The sequence below is a fragment of the Mobula birostris genome, chromosome 2 (assembly GCF_030028105.1).
Source record: "Mobula birostris isolate sMobBir1 chromosome 2, sMobBir1.hap1, whole genome shotgun sequence".
Taxonomy (NCBI): Eukaryota; Metazoa; Chordata; class Chondrichthyes; order Myliobatiformes; family Myliobatidae; genus Mobula; species Mobula birostris.
Genome location: NC_092371.1, coordinates 55,291,597 through 55,310,098, shown reverse-complemented (window position 1 = coordinate 55,310,098; position 18,502 = coordinate 55,291,597). Strand labels below are relative to the sequence as shown.

Sequence of the window (18,502 nt, the reverse complement as noted above, 5' to 3'; positions counted from 1 at the left end):
AATCCTAAGAGCAAGGCTAAGTCAAAAGCTTAATCATAATCAGTCATCTTAAATACATTTTGTATCTTTGTAAAAATAATGAATGTACTTTTATGAATAAAAAACTTCTATGGAAAAAGAGAAAAATGTGCTCATTGTTGAAGTCACTTATAATGTAAAGACACTTAAATTCGCTAAACAAATTGTTTTTCCAATTAACTGAACAAAATGCATATCCTTTGAAGTTGTTTAATATTGTGCATTCATTTGTGAAAATGTCAGTCATTTGGCTTATCACTAATGTCCATGCAATACTTGATATCATGCAATATCAGTTTCCTGCCTGTAATTCCTGTTTGGTCAGCATGCGCCTCACTTAGTGGGACCAGATCCCATCAGCCCATTTTGCAAGCTGGCTGCATCTCAGAGACCAGCGCTGTGGCATTGAGGGTAACTAGATGTATGGTAACAAAATGCCATCTTCACCTGACCAAGTTGGCAAAGAGCTTCATAAGTCCTTCTAATGTAGATATTTAAAATGAATTAGAATTTAAGTGAACAAAAACAAAACAGAATGAACCAAAAATACAGTGTACAACTTTAAAAAAAACACACACACACACTCAAATAAAATAATTTGAAATTGGTTTCTCCTCTTCCTCTTTGCTCGGCCAGCTCTATTGGAACAACTGGGCTATTAGAACCTCCACCACACGTAAAACCATGTGCTGGAATTGAGGCTTTTTACACTCACTCTGCCCAGCATATGGACTCAGACATCAACTCTAGAATCCAGTCGTGAGACAACTGATGGATTTGGCCTTGCGCAAAGTCAGAAATCTAGGACCATTCCTGTGGGTTATTGCCAAATTTCAAAGTAAATTTTATCAAAGTACATATATGTCACCGTACACAACCTTGAGATTTATTTTTTTGGACATACTCAATAAATCCATAATAGAATAATAACTGTAATAGAATCAATGAAAGACCACACCAACTGGGGTGTTGAACCAATGTGCAAAAGATGACAAACTGTGCCAATATAAAAAGAAATATTTATTAATAATAAATAAGCAATAAATATCAAGAATGTCAGATGAGTCCCTGAAAGTGAGTCCATAAGTTGTGGGAACTTCTCAATGATGGGGCAAGTGAAGTTGAGTGAAATTATCCCCTCTGTTTCAAGAGCCTGATGGTTGAGCACTAATAACTGTTTCTGAACTTGGTGGTATGAATCTTGAGGCACCTGTACCATCTTCCTGATGGCTGCAACAAGAAGAGAGCCTGTCCTAGATCATGTGTGTTCCTGATGGATACTGCTTTCCTGCAATAATACTTCATGTAGATGTGCTTTGTGTTGGGGAGGGCTTTACCCTTGTTGGACTATGTTATATCCACTACTTTTTGTAGGATTTTCTGTTCAAGGGCATTGGTGTTTCCATGCCAGACTGATGTAGCCAGTTAATCTACTCTCCACCACACATATATAGAAGTTTGTCGAAGTTTTAGATGTCACGCTGAATCTACACAAACTCCAAAGGAAGTAGAAGTATTGTTGTGCTTTCTTTGTAATTGCTGAGGATAGATCCTCTGAAATAATAACACTGGGGAGTACAAGTTGCTGATCCTCTCCACCTCTGATCCTCCTTCAGGGACTGGCTTATGGACCCCTGGTTTCCTTCTCCTGAAGTTTATAATCATCTCTTTGCTCTTGCTCATATTAAGAAAGAGGTTGTTGTTGTGGCACTGGTCAGCCAGGTTTTCACTCTCCCTCCTATATGATGACTTGTCACCACCTTTTGATTTGGCCTACAACAGTAGTGTCGTCTACATATTTGGATATAGCATTGGAGCTATGCTTAGCCACACAGTCATAACTGTAAAGTGAGTAGAGCAGGATTCAATCAGTAGAGAAGTTCTGATTGAAATCACTGGCAAATTCCCAACACAATTGTAGTCAACAATTTTGGTTCCATTAGTCAGAAGTGTACTTGTGTTGCCAAACGTGTTCAGTAAAAGCACTCTTATCTACCTGTAGATGAGGGAGTAAACTGGAATGTTTCACATGCTGGTGATTATTTTTGCGTTTTTGGCATTATTTGGAAGAATTGGATCTTCAGTATTTAAAATCATGGAACAATACAGTACATGAACAGGACCTTTGGACCAATGAGTCCATGCTGACTACAGTGCTTACCCGTCTAGTTCCTGTGCTTGGCCCATTTCCCTCTATGCCCTGCCTCTCCATGTACACATCCAAGTGCTTAAACAATACTATTGTATGTGCCTCAAACAGTTCCTCTGGCCGCTTCCTCCTACATTAGCCTCTGCATGAAAAGTATTCCCCTTGGGTTCTTTTTATATCTTTTCCCCCTTCACCCTAAACCAATGTCCCCTAATTCTGGACTGCCCTACTCTGAGGGAAAGACTATGGACATCCATTTTATCTAATCTCATAATTTTAAACATTTCTATAAGATTGCCACACATTCCAACAAATAATAACCTAACCTAACCTAGTTGACCTCTCCCTATACCAAAGGCTGCCTTGTCCTGGGTGTTTCCTTGTAAATCTTCTCTGCACTCTCCAGTTTAACCACATCTTGTAACAATGTGACCAAATCAGTAGCCAGTACTTTTATTGTGACCTCACCAACAACTTTTACAACTGCAGTATAATGTCTTAGTTCCAATATTTGATGCCCTGACTGATGAAGGCCCTATTCACAATTTTGTCTATCTGTAACACTACGATCAATGAACGATATGCTGTACTCTTAGGTCGCTCCTTCTTTTACATTTCTAGTGTTCAGCTGTTCATTGTATAAGTCATACACTGGTTTGACTTTCTAAAGTGCATCACCTCACTAATCTACATCGAAATCCATTTGTCACTCTGCAACCCACTTCCTGAACTGATCCAGATCCCTTTGTAATCTATGATAAACTTTTCTACTCTCAGTCACGGCTTCTAATTTTATGCCACCTGCACGCTTTCTGATCAAATCTGTGCATTTACATCCAAATAATTTAAATAAAGAATACAAGAATCCCAGCTCCAACCCTTGCAGTATGCCATAGTCATTGACCTCCATTCTAAAAGAACCCTCAAACCCCCCCCCGTTTCCTACCTTTCAGCCAATTTTGAATCGATTTGAATTCTAGGGTACCTAATCCTCCAAACTAGCGTACTGTGTACTAAGGCCTTACTAAAGTCTACAGAAACAACATCTGCTGTACCCTCATCTGTTTTTTTGGTTATCTCATATCACCTACAGATAATGCTGCACCAACAACATAGGTAGCTAGGATGCAATATCCATGGTTGACCGTGACTGATGGAGGACTACACAGATGCTGGTAGATCCTGTCCCTCAGAATTCTCTACAGTAACTTCTCCACTACTGATGTTAGGCTGATCAGTTTGTAGTTCCCTGGCTTTTCCTTGCTACCCTTCTTAAACAATAGAACAGCATTAGCCAAAATCTGAAGCATGGGTTAACTTGTCATCACATTGTAATTTATGGACCATAACTAATTAGCTTTTTACAAAAATAAATTAATAGTACTAATATATCAAATATTCTTTAAATCTTCGTTTGTGTGTGGCACTTTTTCTTGGGCTGGTAGCTCCTAGTGGAGCTTAGGCTATTGATGACCTGTCTCTGTCATCTGAAATTCATGGCAACACACTCAAAATGCGGAAGAACTCAGCAGGTTAGGCAGCATCTATGGAAAAGAGTAAACAGTAGACCCTTTTTCATAGGATCATTCAAGAAAGAAGGAGATGTGCTCCTATTTCAAAGAAAGGGGCTTCCCTTCTTCCACCATCAATGCTGCCCTCAACCACATCTCTTCCATTTTATGCACATCTGCTCTTACGCTGTCCTCTTGCCATGCTACCAGGGATAGGGTTTCTCTTGTCCTCCTCTACCACCCCACCAGCCTTCGTGTCCACCACATAATTCTACGAAACTTCAGCCACCTCCAACTGGATCCCAGCACAAAGCATCCCCCTCCCCCCCTTTCTGCTTTCCACAGGGTTTGCTCCCTATGCGATGCCCTTATCCAGTCATCCCTCTCCACTGATCTCCCTCCTGGCACTTAACCTTGCAACCGGAACAAGTGCTTCACCCCTCCCTTACTACCATTCAGGGCCCCAAACAGTCCTTCCAGGTGAGGCAGCACTTCACCTGTGAGTCTGTTGGGGTCATATACTGTGTTCGGTGCTCCCAGTGTGGCCTCTTGTACTGTATATCGGTGAGACCCGACATAGATTGGGAGACTGCTTCGCTGAGCATCTACGCTCAGTCCGCCAAAGCAAGTGGGATCTCGCAGTAGCCACCCATTTTAATTCCACCTCCCATTCCCATTCTGATATGTCTGTCCATGGCCTTCTCCAATTTTGGGACAAGGCCACGCTTAGGTTGGATAAACAACACCTTATAATTCTGTTTGGGTAGCTTCCAACCTGATAGCATGAACATCGATGTTTCAGACTTCCAGTAATGCCCCCCCCCCACCCCGCCTTCACCATTTCCCATCCCCTTGTCCCTCTCTCATGTTATTTCCTTGCCACCCATCGCCTCCCTCTGGTGCTCCTCCTCCCCTTTCTTTTTCTTCCATGGCCTTCTGTCTTTTTTTTTTACCAATCAACTTCTTAGCGTTTGCTTTATCCCTCCCCTTCCAAGTTTCACCTATCACCTGGCATTCCTCTCTCCTCTCCCCCCCACCTTTCAAATCTACTCCTCAGCTTTTTTTCTGCTGGGCTGTTGAGTTCCTCCAGTGGCCTCAATGACTACAGACCGGTGGCATTGACCTCCTACATCATGAAGACCCTGGAGAGACTTGTTCTGGAGCTGCTCCGGCCTATGGTCAGGCCACACTTAGATCCCCTCCAGTTCGCCTACCAGCCCTGACTAGGAGTTGAGGATGCCATCATCTACCTGCTGAACCGTGTCTGCACCCACCTGGACAAGCCAGCGAGCACTGTGAGGGTCATGTTTTTTGACTTCTCTAGTGCGTTCAACACCATCCGCCCTGCTCTGCTGGGGGAGAAGCTGATAGTGATGCAGATGGATGCTTTCCTGGTGTCATGGATTCTTGATTACCTGACTGGCAGACCACAGTACGTGTGCTTGCAACACTGTGTCTGACAGAGTGATCAGCAGCACTGGGGCTCCACAGGGGACTGTCTTGCCTCCCTCTCTCTTCACATTGACACCTCGGACTTCAATTACTGCACAAAGTCTTGTCATCTTCAGAAGTTTTCTGATGACTCTGGCATAGTTGGATGCATCAGCAGGAGAGATGAGGCTGAGTACAGGGCTATGGTAGGAAACTTTGTCACATGGTATGAGCAGAATTATCTGCAGCTTAATGTGAAAAAGACTAAGGAGCTGGTGGTAGACCTGAGGAGAGCTAAGGTACTAGTGACCCCTGTTTCCATCCAGGGGGTCAGTGTGGACATGGTGGAGGATTACAAATACCTGGGGATATGAATTGACAATAAACTGGACTGGTCAAAGAACACTGAGGCTGTCTACAAGAAGGGTCAGAGCCATCTCTATTTCCTGAGGAGACTGAGGTCCTTTAACATCTGCCGGATGATGCTGAGGATGTTCTATGAGTCTGTGGTGGCCAGTGCGATCGTGTTTGCTGTTGTGTGCTGGGGCAGCAGGCTGAGGTTAGCAGACACCAACAGAATCAACAAACTCATTCGTAAGGCCAGTGATGTCGTAGGGATGGAACTGGACTCTCTCACAGTGGTGTCTGAAAAGAGGATGCTGTCCAAGTTGCATGCCATCTTGGACAATGTCTCCCATCCACTACATAATGTACTGGTTTGGGCACAGGAGTACTTTCAGCCAGAGACTCATCCCACCGAGATGCAACACTGAGCGTCATAGGAAGTCATTCCTGCCTGTGGCCATCAAACTTTACCACTCCCCTCTTGGATGGTCAGACACCCTGAGCCAATAGGCTGGTCCTGGACTTATTTCCTAGCATGTTACATATTACTACTTAATTATTTATGGTTTTACTACTATTTAATTATTTATGGTGCAACTGTAACAAAAACCAATTTCCCCCGGGATCAATAAAGTATGACTATGACTATTTTGTGTGGGCTGCTTGGATTTCCAGGATCTGCAGATTTTCTCTTGTTTGCTGCCTGACCTGCTTTGTTCCTCCAGCATTTTGTGTGTGTTACCTCAGACATCCAGCATCTGCAGATTTTCTCTTGTCTAAAGTATGGTTGGAGCTCATAAATTTTTCTGTAATCCATTGTATCCACTGTACAGGGGATTAGTTTATACAGCTTCACCATAACCCTGTTGGCCGGCCTTGCCTGTTTCCACCTTTCATGTTGGGAACATATTGTTGGACTTTGAGAGGCCATGTGTGGCACAAAAATATAATAAAAAGATTGCTGAAAATGTTCAGCAAGTTATGTTGCAATCCATAGAAAGAAACAGTTAATGTTTCGGGTTGAAGACCCTTTGATTGAACTGTGAGGGAGAGGAAATGAATCATTTTTAAATTGCAGAGAGGGTGGAGGAGGTATGGATGGGACCAAGGGAATATCTGTAACGGGCGAGGTCAGGGTTGGTGTGCAGTTAAGCTATTGATGAAGTCATCTGATGGCTTAATGAGAGCAGTTAGAACACACACAGACAAATTATATTTAGCAGTTCTGAGATGTGGATAGATGGAGAGCACGAGCACAGAAAAAGGGTACATGAAAACTGAAATACAGAATCTCCTATGTCACTGCATTTCATCGGTTTTGTATAAATTTTTGTTCTCGTGTTCCAACTACTTATCTTGTGATGTTCATTTTTTTATCACTCATTAACCAATCATGTGAATAACTTCAGCTTGTATCCCTCCCTCTCCATCCTTCATAAAATTTACAGTTAAACTGTTTTCTTTTTTTCTGAATGTGGAGGAAGGGTGTTTAACCTGATATTTAAGCTGTTTTTTCCTTTTCAAACACGCTCCCTAACCTTTCTGTTTTTCACAATTCCAGCATCTATAGTCGCTGATTTTCAGTAATGTGTAATTTGATTGCTGCACTCTGATACGAATAATCACTTTCATTTACATTGCTGTTTTTTGAAGTTGCTGCAGTGGTGCAGCAAGCACTAAGAATGTTACTCACTTGTATGATCCTTTATATTCTCATTAATAGACTGGCATTAAGATTCATCAACATTGCTCCTAAATGCACTGATTACAACCTTGTTTTTCTTTAGGTGTGGATGTCACTGAACCAAGTAGTTCTGATAGTAGGGGAGACAGATCTGATTTTTGTCAGAATCCAGAGGAACCACTGGCTGGTGTAGAATCAAATTATCTTTCTCAATTTGTTGCGTCCGTGAAAGAAGAACAGCAGGCATCTACAGTGGCCAACCTGCGAGCTGCACTTCTGAGCAAGCATAACTTCTTGTCTGTCAAGTCAGACCAACCAGGAGAAGATAATCCTATTATTTTCGAGTACTTGCCTAAAGGTAAAGCATTTTAATAAAATGTATGCAGCATGTGGTAATTTACATAAAATCTGTTACATCAAATTTAAAGGAACGTGATTTTAAAAACCTCTGTCATCCATGAACGTTTGCTTTGTCGTCAATGGGAAAATTTTTCTTGGTTGTTATACGGCTTTTTATAATGTCACTGTCTTAAACAAATTAGAAATCTTATTCCCTATATGTGTTGAATTGATAAGGTGCTTCTGGCACCATGCATACTCCATCCCATGAGATCTCTCTCCTCCTCTTCTCCTAACTCCTCCCCTCGACCCTCTTCCCCTCCTTTACACCTTGCTCACAACCCCCTCCTCCATGCCCCTCTCCCCGGCTCCTCCATGCCCCCCTCGGCCCCTCTCCCACATCCCTCTCTCCCCTTTCTGATGAATGAACTGTAATGGAGCTTGACCTTTGTTAATTAATCTTTCTTTTCTTGTAGCTTCCTCATCCTAGTGTTTTAATTGAGTTAACTTTTTTTTTGCTGGATATATTTGTTGCATTATCACTTTGATCTTTGCGAATTTAAACCTTAATCCAACAGTCTACGGTTTCTACAAACCCCATTTCCAGAAAAGTTGGGATATTTTCCAAAATGCAATAAAAACAAAAATCTGTGATATGTTAATTCACGTGAACCTTTATTTAACTGACAAAAGTACAAAGAAAAGATTTTCAATAGTTTTACTGACCAACTTAATTGTATTTTGTAAACATACACAAATTTAGAATTTCATGGCTGCAACACACTCAACAAAAGTTGGGACAGAGGCATGTTTACCATTGTGTTACATCACCTTTCCTTTTAATAACACTTATTAATCATTTTGGAACTGGGGATACTAATTGTAGTAGATTTGCAATTGGAAATTTTGTCCATTCTTGCTTGATATAAGACTTCAGCTGCTCAACAGTCCATGGTCTCCGTTGTCTGATTCTCCTCTTCATGATGTGCCATACATTTTCAATAGGAGATAGATCTGGACTGGCAGCAGGCCAGTCAAGCACATGCACTCTGTGTCTACAAAGCCACGCTGTTGTAGCCCGTGCAGAATGTGGTCTGGCATTGTCCTGCTGAAATAAGCATGGACGTCCCAGGAAGAGGCTTCGCCTTGATGGCAACATATGTCTCTCTAAAATCCTAATATACGCCTCAGAGTCAATGGTACGTTCACATGCATGCAACTCACCCATGCCGTGGGCACTGATGCACCCCCATACCATCACAGATGCTGGCTTTTGCACCTTTCGCTGATAACAATCTGGATGGTCGTTTTCATCTTTGGCACGGAGAACTCAACCCCCATTTTTTCTGAAAACTAGCTGAAATGTGGACTCATCTGACCACAGCACGCGGTTCCACAGTCTTTCGGTCCATCTGAGATGAGCTCGGGCCCAGAGAACTTGCCGGTGTTTCTGCATAGAGTTGATGTATGGCTCCCTCCTTGCGTAATACAGTTTCAAGTTGTATTTCTGGATGCAGTGATGGACTGTGTTGAGTGACAATGGTTTTCTGAAGTACTCCTGAGCCCAGGTGGCTCTGATTGTCACATTAGCATGACTTTTTTGTGCACTTTTCAATCTTATTTTAACTCTGTCCCAACTTTTGTTGAGTGTGTTGCAGCCATCAAATTCTAAATTCGTGTATATTCACAAAATACAATTAAGTTGGTCAGTAAAACTATTGAAAATCTTTTCTTTGTACTTCTGTCAGTTAAATAAAGGTTCACATGAATTAACATATCACAGATTTTTGTTTTTATTGCATTTTGGAAAATATCCCAACTTTTCTGGAAATGGGGTTTGTACTTCATTCTTCTAAAACTCTCCAAAGAAGGATGGCACTCCATTTTGCTGCTTGTTTTCCAGACTTGTTGGTAATGTGATACAATAATCACATAGATTATCAGATAATTGATACTGTTTTGTGTTCCATTTTCATGTGTAGCTCTTCAGTAAAAATAAATATCCTATCAAAAAATTCTATAAAATAGTGTCCTGTCATAACTTAAATGGTAGTTGTGAGCTGTTTATTTATCTGTCCTTGGTAGATAAATGAATGAATGTCAGTTTTTCATCAGTCTGCAGAGAAATCTGCTTGCAAGCAATTGTCATATCTGGTGGAATTTATGGATTGAGTGGAGATGAAAGGGTTTAGTTGACAACTCAATTATCTGAATTATTCTTTTCCTTATTATTGAAAGCAAAGTTAGTCTAATGTTTTAATACATCGTCACTAAAAAGTTGAATTTTGGTATTTATGGTCCTGAAACATAACAGATTTTTTTATGCTTAAAATGTGGCAAAGGAGCCTTGCTGATTCAAGAGCCAACATCCACTCGTCATGTGAAGCTATTGGTGCATGGTCAATAATTAGGTCAAAGGCTTAAACTTGGAGGATAGACTTCAGGAAGTGGAGACTAATGAAGTTGATACTGCTTTGGAAGGGTCACTGCTTGACAGTGTACTGAAGTGAAGTGAAGTGAATGCCCAGTCTCATTGAGAGATTCTTGTTTTCTTGGACAGCATTGGTGTGTGACTGAAGAGATAGTTAGCTTAGTGGGGAAAAAAAAATAGTGAGACAATTTTATGTCAGTATTAATTAAGTAGATTCACAACTGAGTAAAACAAACTGACTTGAGAAAGAGTTCCATGCTGTTGGAAATTCTGTCTTTCAGATTAGATATGAAACTGAGTCCATCTGATCGATGTGCTTGGGGAAGGAAGGAAGGAAGGAACGAATGGAGTCTGCTCCAGGAAAATATAGGAACAGATTCAAGTCAGGCTGGTCTGAATGAAAGACCCAATCTTTTGGCTGGTTTAGTTGATAATCAGGCAGGGAAACTATGTTATTAAAGCCAGTGGGCTTTAGTTTACAAGGTCACAATGGCTCCAACAAACAACGATTCCTCGGCGACATCTTTTAGATAGTCAATTATTTCAATTTTTCTCTTACTTATTCTTAATTATGTTTTTTGAAATAATTGGAGCCTGTGACTTAGTTTGGAGTTTGATTGAGTGATCTAGCGTTGCTGTCCCTGAGAAAATTCCAAGAGAGAGTATGAACACGAGTTGCCTTGAGGAGAAGGGGTGCAGGGCCTTGATCAACTCCATTTCTCGCTGATTGAAGCATCAAGGAAGATTGGATCATTGAGGCGAATGCGGACCAGAGCGAACGAGAGGCAAACCACTCTGTTCGGCGGTCAGTCTGTATGGAAGGCAGTGTCGAGTGGTCACTCTGTATGGAAGGTAACGCTGCTGTGTTAAGTGGTCACCCTCTGCGGGAGGCGGCGCCGAGTGGTCACCCTCTGCGGGGGGCGGTGCTGCTGAGTCGAGTAGTGACTGCTGCCGAAATCAGTGCCGCTGTGTCGAGTGGTCAATCCCTACAGAAATCAATGCCACTGTGTAGAGTGGTCACTCTCTAAGGAAGGCTTTGTCAAGTTGCCGCTCTGTATGGAAACAATGCCACTGTATCTCTACGGAAGGCCTGTGTTTGAGCTGTCACTTTGCTTGATGGTTTCGGAGAATGTTACCGAAATTCTAAGATTTTTGTGATTATTAGTGTGGACCGTGGTTCATATTGGTCTCCTTCAGTTTGCTTTCTTGTTGCCGATTTGTATGTTGGGTGTTGGGGTTTTATGCTCTTGTTGATGTTTTTCAGTGTGGACAATCTGTTGGTGTTTTGTGTGTGGGAGAGTGGGTTGGGAGTTTTATGTTATTGTTGCTGTGTTTCCCATGTGGGCGATATTTTAGTTTTTTTGCATGGTTGGTGTTTTGGGGCTTGAAGTTCTAGCTTCCGTTTTCCATGTGGGCGATCTGTTAGTTTTTTTGTTGAGGGAGGTTGTTGGGGGTATGGGGTTTGCAAGTTTTTGTTTCTTTTTCTTTTTGTGCGGGGGTTGGTTTGATGTCTTTTTCAATAACATCTATGGCTACTTGAAGACGAATTTCAGAGTTGTGTTCTGCATGCATACTTTGATAATAAAGTGAACCTTTGAACTTTTTGAACCTTTGAGATTCAAATGACAAGGTTGCAATAAAAAGTTGACTAGTTACTGCACCAGTTGATACAAAGGGCTAAGGTACAATGCATGAAGGCACCGGGTAGCTAACAATGCCAAATTCCTGATTTTTCCCAGAAGAAAGGTTCGGATCGAAATAGTTTGTCATTGAATGGCAATTAATTTCTGTAGGGCACAGCAGCATTCTTAGTGTTCGGAATGCTGTCAGCTTTTTTGTCAGTCTTGATCATGGGACGGCATTACAACAGAGAATCTAAGCTGATTTTTAAATCATAGAATCAAAGTTATAACATATTGCAATCATTGTATTTAAACTAGTGCATGCTTATTTTAAATTATCAGTCCAAATGTATGTTTGTTTTTTCTATTGGCAGTGATAAACAGATAAAATGGAGTTTCCTCCACTTTATCCTGGTTTTCGTAAACTGTCTGAACCCACAAAATGAAAGCTGGTTATCACTATTGAAAGCTTTTTCATACCGAGGAAAGGTACTGATGATGACACAATATCTAGGAGGTTAAATTTTCACTGAGAGCTGACTTGGGATAGGGGTGTTCTGGATTTACTTGTTTTTCATCCCATATATTCTGTGTTGCTCTCACTTCCCCACTCAGGCTGTATTGTTCTCCAGTGAATTCCCTTTGCAAGGAAACCATTGATCCTTTCTATAAGGTGTTCAAAATAGCAGTAAGAAACTGGATTTAATCTGACTGACATGGAACTCAGTGTATAAAATCCAGAACTTGTTTTTATCGTAACCATCAAGATACAGCAGTTAAAATGAGAAGTCATTAAGTGGAAGATATTTTATTTTTCAAGAAATAGATTTTGCTCCTCACAACACAGAAAGCAGCTGATATAGAAGGACACCTACGCATTTTCTTCAATGATTGGCAGCTGGGGTTTATTGGGACAAAGAAGAAGTGTAATCAATTGGAACAAGAAAAGAGTTTAATCTATTTTATTTCTAGAAAATAATTGATGCCTAAGTGTATAATTTGCTACTTTTGGGTCTTATCCTGTTAAGATGCTCCTAACTATATGACTTGACTTTTTTCAAATCTAAAGTCTCAGTTTGTACTACAGGTCAACCTTCACTAATCCGGCACCATTGGGGCCTGGGGAGTGCCGGACTAGTGAAAATGCCAATCACATTAATCAGTGCCAGATTATCGAAGGAACCGGATTACAGGTAGTCGGATTAGTGAAGGTCGACCTGTATTACTTTTAAGTTGGATAAATTTTAAACTGAAACATCAAGAATGTTCTTGCAGTGGTTTATTCTGCAAATTTCTGGTGCTCAGATATATCTTCTATAAAGATGAGAGGTGGAGTCAAAAATGGCAGTTGCTATTGATTTAAATAGACTGTCGTGGAAACTGGTATTTCATTGAGACTGAGAAAAGTAAATTGCAACAGATGGAGGAGTAACATGACTAACAGAAATTGTGCCTCAGCGTGATGCATTCAGACTGTAATTGTGATGCCATGTCAGAACAAAAGTAGTGTTTGAAACTTAGAATTGTTGCTTGACCTATTTTGAAGGTGAATGGTGAGATATCTTGAAGGCAATTTTGTGTATGAAGTTTTATTTTTGTGTCATGAAGCTATTATTTACTTAATGTTGCTATAATGATTTTCAATATGTTACATTTAAATAGTAACCACAGGAGCTCTGTGTTGTTTGTATGTGTGGTATATATTTGTGTCTGTAGTGTGCCTGCAGGGAAAATTCTAGTTTGTGAATTTGAATCAGACCAAGTCATTAGTTATGCCCTGTTACATGTATTTCCACCAAAATGGAACTACTGATCTGAGATTAGTAAACATGTCTCACCTTCTAAATCTGTATGTCACCAAGAACATTTAAGTTTTCTTTTGCTGAAGTCAGCAACTCTATTTTTAACTGCTATTTAAAAAAATAGAACGATATAGGCTTGTGCCTTCATTGTAAAAATTGCTGTCAAATTGTTCTGTCTGAATGAAAATGGACAAAGTGATTAAAGCAGAAATATGCTTGTGCTGAAGGTCAATACACTTGAAAGTTTGTGCAATATAAAAGAATCAGGTTTATTATCACCAGCATGTGACGTGAAATTTGTTGACTTAGCAGCAGTTCAATACAATACATAATCTAGCAGAGAGAGAAAAATAAATAAAATAATAATTATAATCAATAAACAAGTAAATCAATTATGTATATTGAATACATTAAATAAAGTGCAAAAACAGAAATACTATATGTTTTTAAAAAAAGTGAGGTAGTGTCCAAAGATTCAATCTCCATTTAGGAATCAGATAGCAGAGGAGAAGAAGCTGTTCCTGAATCACTGAGTGTGTGTCTTCAGGCTTCTGTACCTCCTACATGATGGTAACAGTGAGAAAAGGACATGCCCTTGGTGCTGGAGGCCCTTAATAATGGACATTGTCTTTCTGAGACATTGCTCCCTAAAGATGTCCTGGGTACTTTGTAGGCTAGTACCCAAGATGGAGCAGACTAGATTTACAACCTTCTGCAGCTTCTTTCAGTCCTGTGCAGTAACCCCTCCATACCAGACAATGATGTAGTCTGTCAGAATGCTCTCCATGGTACATCGATAGAAGTTTTTGAGTGTATTTGTTGACATGCCAAATCTCTTCAAACTCCTAATGAAGTATTGCTGCTGTCTTGCTTTTTTAACTGCATCGTTATGTTGGGACCAGGTTAGATCCTCAGAGATCTTGATACCCAGGAACTTGAAACTGCTCACTTTCTCCACTTCTGATCCCTCTATGAAGATTGGTATGTGTTCCTTCATCTTACTCTTCTGGAAGTCCACAATCAACTCTTTCGTCTTACTAACGTTGAGTGCCAGGTTGTTGCTGTGGCACCACTCCACTAGTTGGCATATCTCACTCCTGTATGCCCTCTCGTCACCACCTGAAATTCTACCAACAATAGTTGTATCGTCAGCAAATTTATAGATGGTATTTGAGCTATGCCTAGCCACAGAGTCATGTGTATATAGAGAGTAAAGCAGTGGGCTAAGCATACACCCCTGAGGTGCGCCAGTGCTTAAGTCAGCTATTTAAAAGAAAAAGGGCATTTTTCACAATGCAAGTGTCTTCAATTGTTTCAAACAGCTGATCTAATATATTTTAAAGTTAATCATTATGTTGTTTCTTTAAGTTGTCTCTATGCAGGTGCCCAAGATACTAGGATTCAATTGACTTGTTATGTATGCCCAATTATCAGTTTTTAATATAGGAATCTGTAAAACAATTTCCAATTGAGCAGATACATTTGTATTTCAGGGGACTAAACTGAGTGGAATGGAAGATGGGAGTGTTACTGATTTAAATTTCAGTTTCCAAATTAAGAAACAATGACTGGTTACTATACCATTTTAAATGGTATTAAATGATTTTTTACTAAGAGGGGAAAATACCAACATGAGTCATTTTTGGCATTCTAAAGGAGAGCTTTTTTTTAACATAAACACAAGAGATTCTGCAAATGCTGGAAATCCAGAGTAACGTGTATAAAAAGCTGGAGAAACTCAGCAAATCATGTTGTCCTGATGAAGGGTCTCAATCTGAAATGTCAACTGTTTATTCCTTCCCATAGATGCTGCCTGACCTGCTGTGTCCCTCCACCATTTCAAATATGTTACTCTTTTTTTACATGATGTCTGTAGTTTGAACGCTGACTAGTACAGGCATATTTGATTCACCATTTATACTTTGTTTACAGTGAAGGTGCAATCTCCCCCACTTTGTGAAATGTTTAATTTTTCACAACTATATTTTTCCTCAATATGGAACCATCTACAGCTTTGCTTTCTTGAAGAAATTGAACAAATGTATACTGTAGTCAGGCTTTGCTCGATATAAGCAAAGGATAAAGTGGAATGGTTAGATAGGACAAAAACAACAGATACCTTTGTTACTGGGGATTATTTTTGCTGCTCAAGTTAAAACCAGAAATGTCAAAAGCATTAACAGGTCTGAGACTATTTATGGAAAGATAAGCAGGTAACATTTCAGACCAGTGTAGATACACAATACTGCAGATGCTGGAATTTGGAGCAGTAGGCAGTCTTCTAGAGTCCTGATGCAGGGTTTCAACCCAAAACATTGACGATCCCTTTCCTCTCATTGATGCTGCTTCACTCAATAAGCTTCTACTGCAGATTGTTATTCATATTTCAGTCAAAGCCTGTGGAGCAGTGTTGTCACTAGAATTGTTTCTTGATGAAGTAACTAGCTTGATGGATTTACAAGGGCAGTTAGAGAAAATTAAAGTAAAGAAATGTAAAAGCTGTGGAACGTAGATTTGCAGAGAATGCAAAGTAAGTTAGGCCATCCTAGTGGAGAAAAGTTACCAACCTGAACCCACCCCAATTTGCTAACATTTGGCCCATATCCCTCTTAACCTTTTAAAGGCCCATATGCCTTTTAAATGCCGAAACGTCTTTTAAAGTCGTAATTGAACCCACCTCTACCACTTCCGCTCACAGCTCATTACACATGTCTACTACCATCTGTGTTAGGAAAAAGTTGCCCCACAAGTGGCCTTCAAATCATTTCCCTTCTCAACTTAAATCAATGCACTCCAGTGGTAGACTCTTCCACCCTGGGGAAAAGACTGACCATTCATCCTATCTATGCTTTTCTTGGGACTTACACCTCTATAAGGTCATCCCTCAAACTCCTATGATCCAGGAATAAAAGCCCAGCCTATCTAGTCTCTCTTTATAGCACAGCTTCTCCAGTCTACATAACATCCTTGTGAATCTTTTCTGCACCCTTTTCATCTGAACGAAATCCTTCCTATAGATAGGGGACCATCATATTCTAGGTGTTGCTGTAACAACATCTTGTACAGGTATTATGTACTGTTTCAACTTCTGTAGTTACTGCAGTGACTAAAGAAGCCAAGGCTACCTTATGTCATCTACAGCATCCTGTCCACCTGTGTAACCACTTTCAGGGACTATAACTTGTACCCCTAGGTTTCTCCAGAACTCTGTCATTAACCGTGCTAGTCTAGCCTTGCTGTAACTTCTCAAAATGCAGTACTTCATACTTTTTAGTTAAATTCCATCTGACTTTTCTTGGCCCATTTTTCCAGTTGACTTAGATAGCCTTCACTGTACTACCAAATTTGACGTTATCCACAAACTTATCAACCATGGCATCTGCACTCCCATCCAGACCATTTATCTAGATGAGAAACAACATTGAACTGATTCCTGTGGCATACCACTGGTCACAGACCTCTACTATCACCCTCTGGGTCTACCCAAGTCCATTCTATTTTGTTTTGGCTAGCTCTTCCTGGGTCCCATGTGATATAACCTTTAGGGCCAGCCTACCATACAGGAGCTTGTCAAAGGCACTGGTAAAGTGCACGTAGACAATATCTATAGCCCTGTCCTCAATCCTCTTGGTCAACTCTTCCAAAAAAAAACTCCGTCTCATTTGTGAAACTCAATTTCCCATGCACACAGTCACGGTGATTCTTTCTAAAAGACATAAAACTTTGCAGCACAATACATTGTGGCTTTTCCACTAACTTTCCAATCAGTGATGTTAGGCTTACCAGCCAGTAGTTTACTGGCCTTTCCTTATAACCCTTCTTTAATAAATGTACAACATTAGCACCTTTCTGTCTTGTACCTCACCTGTGTCTAAAGATAGTGCAAATATCTATGCCAAGGCCCCTATGATTCCTTCTCTAGCTTCCCATAATATCTGAGGATACACTTGGTCAGGCTTTGGGGATTTACTCACCTTTTATGTGCCTCAAGACTTTCAACACTATGTTTCAGGTCATCACTATTCCCTAAATTCCCTATTTTCCATGACCTTATCCAGAGTAAATACAGACAAATATTAATTTAAGGTTTTGCCCATTTCCATTAATAGCCCTTGAGGTCTTGTTTTTTAACCTCTGCCTAACTTCCTATATTCACTCTGCAGGACCACATCCCTTACATCTTTGGTACCAATGTGCACAGTAATCTCTGGCTGCTCCCCCTTCAATTTGAGAATTTTCTGTAACTTGGCAAATCCTTGACCCTGGCAGCACTAGCTTAGAATCTCATTTGTGGCTGCAGAATCTCACATTTTTTTTCACCTATTGAGTCTTCTATTACAACTCTCCTTATCCCCGCCTTCCACTGTGCATCAAAGCCAGCCATTGTTCTACAGATCCAGCTGGCTCTCCTGAATGCAGCCCCCCCCCCCCCCCCCACCCACCAACTGCTCCCCAGTGGGATGCCTGTTAGTGAAAAGAATGGTCCACAGGCGAATGCTACACTCTGCCACTATCCCCCTTTTCTCCCAATCCCACCTCTCTTGGTAGTCATTGGGTTTAAATGTCCTTTAATGAGTCTGTTGAGTTAATTGTGTTGAAATCCTTACTAACCTAAGTTTTACAGTTTCTGAATTTAAATTTAATGCAAGGAACTTGTCATTTTTTTAGTATATTTATCAAAAGCAACACCAACAATGAAATGTATGTTGCAATTGATTGACTTCAACGAACTGATGTAAGATGAAATGCAAGAGTATTTGAAATATTTCAAATGATTATAATGACAATTTGTTAGATTTATTTATTCAAAGTAAACTTATAAGCCCAATTGTGCAGCAGTTTGAATTTTTTTAAAAGCGTACACTGTATTGACTTAAAAAGAAGTGAACATTTCAGTGAAAATGCTTCTATGATTGCTTGAGTTCAAATTCTGAAATTCTATTCCATTTAATTTAGTGAAACTATATTATCAGAAATTGAGGTTGTGTTGTACTAGCATATTACATATTTAGAGCATGTCACAGAGGGTGCCATTCCTCCCCATCCTTGTTTCAGACATACAGTTTTAGTGTAGTGACTGAAACTACATCATGTTCTTGCATCAGTTGCTTCTTAGTACACACTCCAGTTTAAAAATGAGTTACTTGGGACAAAAATGTCAAAATTCCTA

General features: G+C 40.2%; 1 protein-coding gene across 4 annotated transcripts in view; it reads left to right on the top strand.

Moving 5' to 3' along the window:
* Positions 1–18,502, top strand: part of zbtb46 (zinc finger and BTB domain containing 46) — a 77,974-nt gene that overhangs the window by 42,159 nt on the left and 17,313 nt on the right. For all 4 annotated transcript variants that reach the window (XM_072241260.1, XM_072241288.1, XM_072241270.1 and 1 more), the window contains exon 4: positions 7,242–7,496. In XM_072241260.1, coding sequence (XP_072097361.1) covers positions 7,242–7,496 — 255 coding nt within the window. The remainder of the gene's footprint in view (positions 1–7,241; positions 7,497–18,502) is intronic.